General features: G+C 34.9%; 2 protein-coding genes across 3 annotated transcripts in view; one reads left to right on the top strand and one right to left on the bottom strand.

Moving 5' to 3' along the window:
* Window positions 1-715: 715 nt before the first annotated feature.
* LOC128211849 (soma ferritin-like) lies at window positions 716-4,934 on the bottom strand. Its single transcript, XM_052916943.1, has 7 exons — window positions 4,776-4,934; window positions 3,671-3,762; window positions 3,166-3,312; window positions 2,566-2,628; window positions 2,118-2,174; window positions 1,456-1,569; window positions 716-1,061 (listed from the first exon to the last, which is right to left on the bottom strand). The coding sequence occupies exons 1-7, from the start codon at window positions 4,822-4,824 to the stop codon at window positions 930-932; spliced, it is 654 nt and encodes a 217-aa protein (XP_052772903.1). The 5' UTR covers window positions 4,825-4,934; the 3' UTR covers window positions 716-929.
* A 3,550-nt stretch (window positions 4,935-8,484) lies between these two features.
* Window positions 8,485-14,185, top strand: part of LOC128212361 (transcription termination factor 2-like) — a 28,646-nt gene continuing 22,945 nt past the window's right edge. The window contains exons 1-5 of one of the 2 annotated variants that reach the window (XM_052917781.1): window positions 8,485-8,609; window positions 10,832-10,909; window positions 11,482-11,671; window positions 12,115-13,052; window positions 13,808-13,982. In XM_052917781.1, coding sequence (XP_052773741.1) covers window positions 10,865-10,909; window positions 11,482-11,671; window positions 12,115-13,052; window positions 13,808-13,982 — 1,348 coding nt within the window. In that variant the 5' untranslated portion in view covers window positions 8,485-8,609; window positions 10,832-10,864. Of the gene's footprint in view, window positions 8,757-10,831; window positions 10,910-11,481; window positions 11,672-12,114; window positions 13,053-13,807; window positions 13,983-14,185 lie in introns of both variants that reach the window. The other variant, XM_052917782.1, reaches the window with a different exon arrangement.

The raw sequence follows: 14,185 nt of genomic DNA on the forward strand, positions 1-14,185 counted from the left end.
ATAATGTAAAGAGAAGAACGTAATATCATGCACAATGTTTTATTAGAGGTGAATGATTATCACCACAAGGACATGTTCTATCTCCGGCCGATGCGAATCGACACGTATCACTATTGCTACGTATCGTAAACTATTTACCCAAAATATCGCGCATCCCTAGTTTTTAGGTACATTGATTGAACTGTATGGAATTGTTTTAAGAATAATTGCCTCTAAAAATAAATAGTTTTAGTATATGCTTACTGGTGGTTAATGTAGAATTATCAGTGAAATAAAACTGAAAGTTGACTGTTTCAAACAGTGAAAATATCAACTTGATAACTTATTTAAATTAAATTAAATCTCTAACAAAATGTCTGTCAAGTTGTATCAGGATTCAACTAGTGACAACTGTGGCTATATAGGGAGTATGGTTTGTTTATTTTTTTCATATTTATTATCAAAAGAATACGTGATAAACCTACTATCATATACTTCAGGATAACACTTTTGTTAGTTTTCATGACGAATTGTTGTTCTGGTATTACTCGGTGTCTGTACCTGTGTGTGTACTATCCACTATCCATAGAACAGATTCATTTAAATACGACCTATAAATTGACCTTTCGATAAATGCGCATTACTTTGTTTCAACTGCAAGTGATAAGCGGCATATAAACCTATAAACTCTTCAACAATCTTTCTTGTAGATACCTTCTGATAACACTACAAGTCATCCTTTTATAAACATCTTTTATTAAAACAACAAGTAAACGTTCTTTTCAAATTTTCAAATTGGTTTATTTTGTTGTTGTTCTTTTAACAATAACAACAGAAATCTTCTTTTTTTCCTGAAAACATTCTGGTGCACAATGAAAATACCACACAGTAATCTCTATCAATATTTGTAAACAAAACACGAGCAGTCAATGGTTATACAGAGTAGCACTCTATAGTTCCTTGTCGAACATGTATTCGCCGAGTCCAGATCCGACCCTCGTCAGCTTGGTGATTTTGTCGTTTACATCTTTGATAGCTTCAACCTGTTCGTCCAGGAACTGGTGCTCGAGCACGTGTGTAAGCTGAAATCACAGTGGCATTGATTAGCTATGAAATACGTCGTATATCACTAATACCATGCACACTTCAGGTACAAGCCCAATAGTAAAAAATCCACAAATAAGCCATGTTTAGAGGCACTCTGCAAGGACCTAAACGACAATGAACTAGATACACAAACTTTATAAACTCCACGTACACCACGTACACAAATTCACCACAAACAGACCACATAATAATGTAACAATACATATATAATTCAAAATAAAATATGGTTATTGCCCTTTTCTGACAAGTGGCAAATGGAAACGGGGTTAACATATTCGTTATCTGTAGCACGCGGCATTTAAAATTGAACTCATAAAAAATGCATATTGAAGAAATGGTGACGCAATCAAGAAAACGCCGTCTACATACATGAGGGTCCTCATCAGCTAGCGAGTGCAGATCAAGGAGACGATCGTTCACCATTCTCTCCAAAGCAAGCGTGTCTTGCATGGACCATAGACCGTTCTGCCAACTGTCGCGATTCTGGTGAACGGAAAACAGTAAACATTGAATATAGAAAAATAGACAAATAATACACAATTTGATTTCAAAGGCCAACTTAATGTATAAGGTAGGGGCAATGCAGATGCTAATTTGATTGTTGATAGGTAGACGTGTTAAACAATTGAGCAGCTGTGTTACAGTTCCAACAAATACCCCAGTCGTGGTCAAGCAAATCGCGTTAGAATGAAGCCGGTATTTGATTAACCAGTTATTTCGAATTCCTGTACCCTATTACCAATAATTTAACATGCGTTTTATATATATATATATATCATATTAATGTTGTTGCATACATTGTAATCTGAATTAGTAAATAAAACAAGTTTTGAGTTGAGTTGAGTGAGTTGAGTTTAGATGAGTTGATAAGGGTATCATGCGTGATCGAAAGGCAGCCAATAACATCGCACAGGTCGTATTAAATGTTATAAATTCGTATTTAAGAATGGAAATATATTAATATTCCCTTGCCTTTAACATTGTGTTACGTAGGTATGTGTGATACATGCGTATGTGAAAATTGTTCCTACCTTGCAGGATGACTCGACGGAAGTGTTCATTCCCTTGCCTGACATAAAGTGACAGATCTGAAAACGCAAAAAAAATAATATATACTTTTAATAAATACCGTTTTAACTCTGTGCTTAACTTCATGCAGGATTACTTCCCTTCACTCCAGTAATGCCCAATTCATTGTGCAAATACTCGTAAGGGGAGATCACTGTGAACAAGAATAACTACATGGTAGCTAATGATGTTCAGTGATAGGAATATGCCATCTTCATATATTTCATATTATATTATCTAAAAACTTCAATATAATCAGTATGTTGAGTACTAGTAGTTTTGTTTTCAAAATTCCGATGCCTACTTGTGAAGTTTTAAATAGTTGGACATTCGAAAAAAAATGTGTGTGTCATTCATATTATCATTATTTAAATTATACAACTATATTATAATTTGTGCGGATGTACTTACACATGCATATTTCCTGTCGCTGTACTCGTTGAACTGGAAGATATCGTCACAGAGGGTTGAATACTGAAAATGAAAAAGCGACAACATAAGCAATGTGTATTATATTGATATATTGCCTACATTTCCAGCCAGTGGCTGGCCTGAATTGCAAATTATAACTTAACAGATAATTATAACATCATAGTTTGGTGTGACGCCTGCTGAAAATACGTTAAATATTATCTAAGTAAACAAGAGCATGCTGTGTACACTCGCTTTCTCCACCCTTCTTAATCATTTATTGTTTACCTAATCATGTTCAAACTTTAGCGTACGCGTATTATAATGGTACTTCTGTGTATTCCACTTGATTATTTCCCACCATGCAGTTTTAATTGACTGACAAAAGAAGCTTAAAAAGTATTGAATGTATTTAAATAGGTAACAAGAAAGAATCAAAACTCAATATAGCGACCGGTTGCTATACATGCATAGATTTATATGTTAATGGGAGGTAAATGCGAAATAATTTGAAATTATGGTGAAGAAGATTAAACAGTAAATGGAGTACACCGGCGAATCACTACGTAAGAATTCAAGGTCAAATAGGTGAAACTTTACATGAAGTGCGTTCAGGCTGACATCTCCTCCTCTCTTGTTGATGTACTCCATCAACATGGTGGCGTGCTTGCGCTCCTCCTCGGAAGCGCTCTCGAACCACTTGGAAAACCCTGGCAGGGCGACATCTGACCGCTCAAAGTAGTGGGCCTGTAAAGTCAAGAGAGAGGCTTAAATTAGTGACGTTGTTGTGTAATATAATCATGCAACTAATTACAGCTACTGGAAACCATATCCTTCATACGCATTCGCGTCATTTGACTAGAACATTTGGAGATTTGCATAGTGGTTATATCTAAGAATCATTAACACATTTTTGTAATAACCAATACAATATATTGCCAAATGTTTGTGTTGGTGAGTGAATGCACATACTTGCAGGTGTCACGGTTGGTCGCTTAAATGGCATTGACACGGCAGACTATGTAAAAAAAACGCCTTTGTTCTCATTGATCACTCCAAGATAACTTACTTTGAGGGCAAGGATCATTTAATATCGTGGACTTACATATGCCTGGTAGAAGTAGCTTGCTCTCAGCTCGTACGTGATTTGGTCATTCAGCTTGCTCACCAACTTCTGTGAAAGTTTCTGCTCCCTGGCTGTTAGTTAAATGCAAATATATAATCAGATATCAGAAGCCAGGTGCTAAAATGATGCTAGATGTTAGATGCACACGTCATATCAGATATCAAAATTCAGGTGCTAAAATCAGGCTCAAAACATTATATCGAATTGCACCAATTTTAAAAGCAAAGAGAGCGCAATTTGTGCAATACGACACAAATGATGAACGAATATCAAGAGCCAATCAAAACAAAACAACAAAAAACACTATCTATTTGGCTTACTTTACTACAGAAAAAAATGTCTAAAACGACACATTTGATCGTTGGTTATACTATTCGAGTACGGAACTTAACATGGCATTATGATTTTGCGCTGATTATATGGTCAATATAATAGATTATCGAACAATAGTTCGGAATAATAATATATGGCATGTGTTTCCGTTCCGGAGAGAAAAATCCGATCCGAGGGCACCTTCGTTGCCAGGTAACGAGCCTCGTTACCGGCTGCGCAGCGTGCCCGAGGGTCGGATTTTTCTATCCGAAACGGACACACATGATGGGTATGTTTTCTAGCATACCTTAAATTTAATTTTTTTTCATGAAAAATGCATAGTAAAGCGCATTTTTGTACATTTCACAAAAAACGCGTGCGGCGATGTTTACTGACATCATGACGCGCAGTGATTTTTATTCACTGCATACGTCAAGAAGTTCCTTCAGTATCACTTTTTAGGGTTATTTTGTTTTGTTTTGAAGATATATTTTTTGTTAAGTTAATAGTTATGAAAATCATCTATTAAAATCTCGTAATTAAGGTTACGTAAAGTGTATAAGAAAAGAATAAGAATGTATTACGTCACAGCGCGTGACTCATTTTGCATGCCGGGTGCCAAATTTTCCATCACAACTGAATTCACCGGAAATGCCTATACGGTGTGCTAGAAAAGCAATTCTTAAAATTGTTCAAGCAGCAGCAAACATTTATGATAAAAATATTTTTGAACTAAATTTAGATGACTGAACAAATAAAATAAAGAACATACCAGCGAAAGCCACCCCAAGAAGGGCAACGACAAGTACGGCTTTAAACATCGTCGTCACTGTCTCAAAGAATGATTGTGAAATAAGAGTAACACTTTAAATATACGTCTCTCTGTCCTTGTATACAATAAATGTTGGGTTTAGTGTGTCCTTTATCGGGGTATCATTCGTTCAGGTCAATGTTCATTTCATGATAACTGTTAACATCATCAGTTCAATGATCTTGGTGAAATATGATAGATAGAAAATGATAAAAGAAAGGACAGTAGGTTGAATTTGAGTAGTATCACATCTGCTTCTAGATAATATTTAAATTTATATATTGCGTATATACAGTGTTACATTGATCTAAATGTGTTTACCTTATTTTGGAGAGTTTTTCTCTTCAAAAATTGGGGAATTTCGATAATGGTTATATAAATCCTGTCTTTATCAAATATCTAAGTTATCAGCTTCAGCTATACGCGGATAGACACAGTTGAAATCGTAAACAAATATCGTATTTTGGGCAATATCTAAGCAATGAATGAAATTTAAAACCATTGTATTACTCCAGAAAAACTTTAATTTTAACAGTAAAACAGGTCCAATAACAAATGTAATCCTAGTGCCAACAATAACACCTTTTTGCAATGACACTTTTCTAGTATGGCTTTCTCCATTGCTGTACATGAAAGCAGCCTGGCTCTAGCTCTCAAAGACAATTATTTTAATAACTCTATTTCAAACGCCTTTTAGTGGGCTGTGGAAAATTGACAATGATGGCGTTTTATAACAAATGGTTACTCAAAAGTTGCATCGCGACGGATCCGTGATCTAGTGGCAACACACTTGACTGTCAATCCAGGGATCGACGGTTCGATTCCCCGCCGCACCACTAAAATACATACTTATCGTCTTCCGGGAGGGACATTTAATGGGGGTCTCGTGTGAAGGGCACTTTAAATAACCAGGGTAGCTCTAACTAAGGTTATATTCTGTCTATGCACTGATAATGCTCCAAAAACCTTATGCGACTAATTATCTTAACGGTCCACTCGTCGAATGCGCCTTGCCCGAGTGCGAGTGCGAGTCTAAATAAACTTACGCACCAAAAATTGCATTGTGTAAACAGGGCGTACATGATCAGCCATGGTGCACTAATTAATTTCAATATAATTTGCAATCATTTGATACTCATTTTGTTAGCTTCCATTGCAAATATGTATGGATTTAGGTTAAATGAGTTTAACTAATTTAATTTTGGAACAAATCTAATGAAATTTGACATGAAAGCTCTTTGATACATGTTCGAAAATTTACAGAAAAATCGTTAAGCCCAGGAAATCATAGATATATGGATAACCTATGGTCGATACAGACTGTGTAAAGTACTTAGAAGAGATTCAGACTAGACTGTGAGATAAATACAAATCAGAAAACCCCTCCAGCGAGATAGAATTACGGACACTACGGACCATGGACATTACGGACCATGGACATTACGGACCAGATTTAGGGACACTACGGACCAGATTTAGGGACATTACGGACCATCTTCGGAATCTTACGGACCATGATTTAAACTTTTTTTTTTAAATTAATCACTCATTAGTTTATAATTTGTTGATAAATACTTGAATATGAGTGCTCAGTATGACGTTATATCTTCCATAAAACTGTGAAAAATCCCGTGAAGTTCGAATAGATCTCAATATAAAATCTTGTGAAATTCCAAAAGGTGTTAAAGACCTATGCATTTATAGCAATTATGTGAACAATAATGAACGAAATTTGAAAGATCGGCAGTTAAATCAGTTAAAAGCAACAGAAGAAATATTTTCCAAAACAGTTTATTTCCCAAAATAAATCGAGCAGAAATATTTTCCAAAACAGTTTATTTACCAAAATAAATCGAGCATATATTAAATAAACGATGTGTGTTTGTTGCAATTCTTGCAAACTGATGTTTAAAACTGGCAATTTCTGTTGCCTTAATTAGTTATAATTGTACCCGTAATTATCGGCGGTATATAACAAAAGAAACAAACATTATACTGACAACCTTTAATTGGCAATCATAAAAGTGTGAAAACCCATTGTAACGGCGCACTTTCACTGAACCCACGGCTCAATACACAATCCGACTGGTAGGTTACATTGCCATTTATCATGTGGCTCAGATTTAGCGGAAAATGAGGTTATGGCATGTTGACATTAAAAACCAGTCGAGTGTAATTCGTTGATCTTGTTCAAACGTAATTAAAAAAGTTAAAGGTTATACTTTTGGTTTGGACACTAAAAATAAGTCAAAGAATTCGCAGTCAAGACGGAAGCCTATATATGCAACTGCAACCTATCTTTGTAAAAATCGGAGCTGCAACCTATCATTTTCTTTTCGTTCTCATATCTTTTAAAATCATTAATATATTTGTTCACAAATACCCGTACCTGTTATATTTAAACAAAACTTAAGTGTTTTATGCGGTTTTCCCGAACTTTTATCTCATTTTCTACTAAATCTGAGCCAAAATGATAAATGGAACTGTAACCTACCAGTCGGATTGTGTACATGTTGGAAACATTGCAGAAGTGTTCTCGAAAACGGTAACAGTTTCAAGGAAAATATGGATATGTAAATACACACTAGGTAGGTAGGCATATGATAGGCTATGTTAAAATTATAAGAAACTATCATAATTATAGGTATTACGTTGATTTTCGGCTCGAATCGAGCGTTTTGGTGACGCCATCTTGCACTGAAACCAACCATTTGGTTACGTGGATTCCCCGCCGTGACTGAACCTTTCAATTAAAACAGTTGAAACGGAAAACAAATAAATATGACGATTTCAAGTTTATTTCAGAAAGCAATCGATCACATATGAAAACATTAATATTCACATTTACAATTATAGGATAAACACATATTTCGTTCATTATTATTCAAATTATTATAATATTTTATTAAAAATACATTGATGTTTAACATTGGAATTTCCTGGATTTTTCAGTTACATTAAAGATAATTTTCATACTGAGCACTAATATTCAAGTATTTATTAACAAATTTAAGACCAATCAGTGAATAAATTTAAAAAAAATGTTTAAAAACATTATAAATGATGGTCCGTAAGTTTCTGAAGATGGTCCGTAATGTCCCTAAATCTGGTCCGTAGTGTCCCTAAATCTGGTCCGTAATGTCTGGTCCGTAATGTCCATGGTCCGTAGTGTCCGTGACCCGCGAGATAGCCTTTATGGCGTTTTGTTTCCTCAGTGTGGAAATATGTAGATCTGTAACTTACGGAAAAAACATACATCTGGTTGCATAGCAACCCTTAATTTAGCAATGATTTAAAAAAGTATTAAGAGCTTTTTGTACAAATATGTATCATACATTAAAGAGTTTCTACGTACAGGTGCGCATGTATCGATTTATTTTAAACTCTTATCAACATATTCTAAACTTTTTCCACCTCTTTTCGGCCACGGATATGATTGTATCATTCATGGATCAGATATTTGGATGTACATGTAAAACATTGTAAAAGTATACATAAACCCCTGCACCTTAATTAGTAATTAATATAGCAACACGCTGTTTTTTTTTTTAAACTTTTTTGTATCCCCGAAGGGGAAGGAATCGATGCATGGAGTTTGCTATCTGCACCGCTCTGCAAAAATGAAGTTGTGTGTGGCCTTAATAAATCTTTTGCAACCGGTTTAGCATTTAAATTTGTTAATCGTAACACACTCGATTACACTTTTTTTTTCAAAATTCAAAATATTGAAAAAAATAATGATTCCGACTAATACATATGGACCCTTTATTGATGGTCATTCAAAATAACAAAAAGGTTGATAATTGATTGTGTTTTATTTATTAAAGTTTCAATTCTATTTAGAAACCATTATTGTAGAAGTTTTTGTTTACTTTCGGTTTTCATTTATTAATTAAAAATTTGTTGTGACAATCAATTAAATTGTCAAAGATCTACAGCCTGGTAAGGAACATCTTTCGCATATTTATTTACTAGCTACAAAAATGAGTGATCAGGATCAGGGATACTTTTTTATTATTTTGATATTTCTTATGTATCCCTATAAGGCTGTCTCAAGTCTGCCATAGTCTAAAATAGTCAAAAGACTCGTTGACGGCCATTTAGGTGGACTTATTTACCATCTGGACTACTGTTCCTAAATGGTTGTGAACAAGTCTTTTGACATTTTTGTTTTACATTTGCAGGCTCGAGACAGGACTAATTTACCACTTAGCTACTATAATGAGCGATCAGGGATACTTTTTTATTATTTTGACATTTCTTATGTATCCCTGTAGTTAGTCTAAAATAAATACGTCTTGTATGCAGTGTACGTGAAAACACATCGGACAGTCGGACATTGCTGGTAGATTTTCAAAACTGTCTGTCATATCTTTAAAGAACGTAGGACAGAATTGTCGGACGTTTATGTCAGGGTAAAACTGTTATCCGATGTTAAAATATTCATCGCGTATGAATCCTTTAACAACTGTTATTTTAACCAGATGTTTATATTCCAAATCTGTGTAGTACGCATGCGCAACAGATGGAACTAAAATGTGGCTTCCCGGTATTTCCTGAAAAGACATAATTTCAAAAGAACTGCCAAATTAATATTTTAAACTATGACAGTTTCTTGATATCAGGTCAGAATAATGAACTTGTATTAACATATGTTATTTTAATAAACTGTTTTTGTTTTAAAGCAATTAATGGTACATTTTCGACAGGACAGAATTTTACTCCAAAATTGCAGTGTTATTTATAACTCAGTTCCGCACTTTAAACTGGCTGCCACGAGAGATTCTCGTGTCAAGGTGAATGAGGTCATAGCCTTGTTATAAGTCTCTTTGGAGATGTCAACAAATATGTAAGGGTTAAAATATATAACTGGGGCTAAACTCGGTAGTAGGAAAAGAAAACAGTCTGATAGTGAAAAAGTAAATCCTTCCAAAGTAACAAGGCACTGATGTCTAATGTGACAAGTCAAAATTGTGTGTGAATGAATAAATTCTGTTTAAGTCATATCCTGTTATACATTTATGACATATTATACAAGTTACAACTTATTCCATTATCTACAACATGTTTTCTGAAAAATTGTCTTACGTAACATGAAAATGTCCTATATATACTATAAAGACATCAGACAAAATGTCCAGCATGTCCAAAAAGTTTTGCATACACTGCTTGTATGGGATTCTTCCAAACCCTAATGTCTAAACGTGTTTGTGCAAAAAAGTATAAGTGTAAGTGAAGGATTTGCCAAATCAAAAATCGTAAAAGAATCCGTCTTTTGAACTACCCTGTAGTCTGCCATAGTAAAAAAAATGTCAAAAGACTCGTTGACAGTCATTTAGGTGAACTAATTAACCACCTTGTTGCAATTTCATTACTGATCGCTTTTCATACAAATCATATTTGCAGATAACATGGCCAGTGAAGACAAATAATCTGACGAAAATAAGAAACATTTTATTATGTTCTCAAACCAAGAACACCATGTCAACTATTTTATGCTTTTCTGAAATGATAGTTTGTGTTCAAATAAAGCTACAGAATAGGAAATCTGAAAATTGGCAATTAATTATTAGTACTGTATGGTATCAAAATTGCAACAGATTTCGCCACACAGTAAAGTTAGAAGTTCCGAATTGGGGGGTGTTCAGAATTAGTTAAGTTCACCAAAAAATATATGTGAATGACTTGCATTTGTGTATGTTTCTTACAGATATAATAAGTTTAATGATTTTTCAAATATTTGCACAAATTTTTAAGCGTGTGCACATCCTTACTCAGTAGATTATACTTTTTTGTACTCTTGTTAAAATAATTCTGATACCTGATAGCATCTAGAGTAATGACAGGTTTAATGGTAATTCAACAGTATGAAGGTTTTAGTTTAAATGTTTCGAGTTCAGTGTGAATGCTTGACAGTTGTGCACAAGCTAATAATTTGCAGGGAGTTGTATTTTTCTATTTCACACCTTCTTTCAGCAGAACCTCATTTACTTTTAATATCCAATTGTTATTTTCAGAAACATATAGCAGTACTGGGTTAAAGTAGCTCCATGGAGCCAACGTCAACATCAAGTTCACAACCAACTTTTGTTCGGGTATATATTTATTTCAGTTTTTATTTCATAAGGACAGATGTCTTGTGTATTTGGCAGTGTAATCCTACTATATTTGCTAGAAATATTTTTTTTAATTTGCAAAATAAAATCATTTATATACTTCACAAAAGATGACAAACAAAATTATACTATCAAAACATTTCAAAACTTTGAAATACCTAATATCAAAGCATTTGGTCTGCAATTTTTGTTTTCTAGGCATTATTAAGTCCATCCCCTATACACATTTGTGCATCAAGGGTATATTGTTGTCATTTTAACATGTGTCATGGTTCCTGTAATTGCCGAGTCCAGCAAAGAATCAAGACTCCTTTGACCATTTATATTATCTAGTCTAACCTCTCAAAGCTTCTGTCATATGTTTTAATTATCTGCATACCTAAAAGGTGTGATTTAAGTTTGATTATAATGCATAGACTTGGTCGTGACAATACATGTAGTATGTGGATTTTAACTTATGCAATATGGAACATTTAAATAGCACAGGGGATTTTGTTTTTCATGGAAAGAATATTCATACATCATTACATGGCAATAGTCAATGATTTCAGACAGCACCGTTGCGTGACCTCAACTACGTTCAACATAGCAGTGGTCAGCCCAGCAACATGCTTAAGTCTGACCCAGGGAAGCCCAAAGCGAAGATCAGCCTCCAGGAGTACAGAGAACGAAGCAAGTCAAAGAGTCCGAGGAAACCTGAAGATCTTTTTGTCCCGGAAAGTGATGGGAGTGATGCTGATGGTATGACCAGCTTTGATTGACCTGATACTGAACCACCCTGAATCATAACTGTTAAACCAATGAGAGATGTAATAGTCATGTTATAAAACTGGACACATAAATGCACGTAAACTTGGATTCTCATTCAGTATAACATTTTGTCAAACAATGTAGGTAATTATCATGGGCGGTCTTGATATTGATTAATCATCATGTCCATTGGTCAGTTTAACATATATTAATATGTTTTAATTTGAAATTTTGCAAATGGTTCCTAATCTCTCATTCACTATAAAAAAAAACATGAATGACAGTAAATGGAAATTATGAGATATTTAAATTTGTTATATATATATAAAGTCATTTTGATTTAATATCTTGGAACTTCTGGGTTAGTGTTTGTTCAAAGTATCAATGATTAACACAAAATGTATCATGACTATTGTATTATCATTACTCTCCAGGTCAAATCAATGACAGCCCAAATGAAAGAGAATCTGGTCAAACTAAAAGCAGCGACAGCTCAGTAAGAAGAGATGAACGGATGATGAGTGTGGATATGGCTGACGTCAGTGTTGATCTTGCTAATATGAGTATCGATCAAGTTGATGATTCCCTCCTTGATGATCAGACCGGAAAATTTGGAAAACACACAGATTATGTTCATGAGAACATATCGGTAACTGTTAATGATGGATCAGACCGACATAAAACTGGTGCAACAGATGATAAAACAGACAGATTAAAACTGAAGAAGTCGACAAGTTTGTCCAAATGTGATGACAGTGAGAAAGACAGAAATAAGGCTGTTCTTAGCAGATCTGGAAAGTCAGAGAGTGCATTGCAGGTCAGAGGAGATGGTGTTCAAGTAATTAAGATACCTGCAAAATCTAATGGGGTTGAAGTTAGCAGAAGTGGGAATGTTCAGACAATTAAGATGCCTCCTCAGGAAAGAGGTGATGTAACTCAGTTGGCTTTGTCAGAGAGACTGAAGTTAAAGAAAGGAAATCTATCTGAAAGTCATCTTACTCAGCCTAACATAGCTGTAACTAAAGTGGACATAAAACCTGAGCAGATACTTAGAGGCTCACCTGATGTGATTGATTTGACATCAGATGAAGAAAGCCCTGTGGCTCAACCAATGAAAAAAGCTGTAAACCAGGTTCAGCCAATCAAATCCGCTGTACCAATTCAGCCTAAGCCCAATGAGCAAATGAAATCATTTGGGACATTAAGCCAACAGGCAGGCCATGTTGGCCAGTCCTCAGGCACAGCACATCAAGGACCACAGTTTGTAACTGCAAGATCTCAACTGAACAATTCTGGGATGCCCCAAGGTGCCTCTTTGCAAGAAGATGTAGAACGCAGAGAAAACCTGAGGAAACTGCTTGATAAACAAAAGGTAGTTCTGTTTCTTGAAAAGACATTATGAGCTATAGTTGTCGCATTGGGAATATTGGAACTTATACTGATCATATGTGAATAATAAGAAATCTGAATTATCCTTTTTTTATATACCTATTAATAGAACAGGGTGTATTATAGTTTTGCGGGTGGGCAGTCCCAGTATGTTGTACGATCAATAACTTAAGAAGCCTTTGTTCAATCATCAGCAAATTGGATCAGAATGTGTATTGACATTACATCTTGGAAAGGGTGATAACCAGCCGAATTGCTTGAGTCGCTTGAGAGTTATTACCCTTTAGTTATAGAACTAACCTAAAATCAGTCATGTCCGATCAATAACTTAAGAATATCACCAAATTTGGTCAGAAAATGTATTGGCATAATATCTCGTACAAGTTGGATAATCAGCCATATTGCTGTAGTCACTCAAGAGTTATTGCCCTTTAATAATTTAAATTACCTATGTTGGTCTTTTCCAATCAATAACTTTAGAAGCCCTTGTCCAATCATTCCAAATTTGGTCAGAATGTGTATGAACCATATTGTCACTACAGAGTTATGACCCTTGAATTGGCAAAAACTGTACTAACAGGGTCTGCTTTCTTAATTTGGCTTAACATATATGCAAATATCCCCGTAAATTATTCTTTGCACATTTAATATCATTACATCTAGTGAATGGCTGTGTGAGTTCTTGTTTTTACAAGTCCCAGTTATGGGTTTGTTTTTATTCATCTTTTATTTTTACAGCATCTTGTTGCTACCGTGAAGATGTCCGAGCTTCCTGACAAGGGTGCCAAACTGCGGGCCAACATCGAGGGTATTACCAGACAGATATCAGACCTTGATAAGAGGATTAAAGCCCGGGCACAGGAGTTGCACTCTCAACAGAAGCCGGCAGTTGTTTATAGCCAATCCGGGCAGGGTAAGTATTTAGGGTTCGACACTTAAGTGAGTCTGGGAGTATGAGACTCCTAAATCTTGGCACAGAGTGATAAAGACTCCTACAGACACTAGTTCAGGCAAAAATTGTTACCTACAATGAATGCTACTACTCTTTACAAAAAAACTTTGCAAGACATACTTGTCAATCAACTTATTATAGCACAATCATAATGCCTTTTGGCA

The sequence above is a fragment of the Mya arenaria genome, chromosome 12 (assembly GCF_026914265.1).
Source record: "Mya arenaria isolate MELC-2E11 chromosome 12, ASM2691426v1".
In the NCBI taxonomy this organism is placed as follows: domain Eukaryota; kingdom Metazoa; phylum Mollusca; class Bivalvia; order Myida; family Myidae; genus Mya; species Mya arenaria.

Coding starts and splice junctions, on each gene's coding strand:
- LOC128211849 (XM_052916943.1), bottom strand. CDS start 4,824: ATGTTTAAAGCCGTACTTGTCGTTGCCCTTCTTGGGGTGGCTTTCGCT. Junction 2,629..3,165: donor TCAGCCTGAACGCACTTCAT/GTAAAGTTTCAC, acceptor TTTCATTTTCAG/TATTCAACCCTCTGTGACGA. Junction 1,570..2,117: donor CCGTCGAGTCATCCTGCAAG/GTAGGAACAATT, acceptor TCCGTTCACCAG/AATCGCGACAGTTGGCAGAA.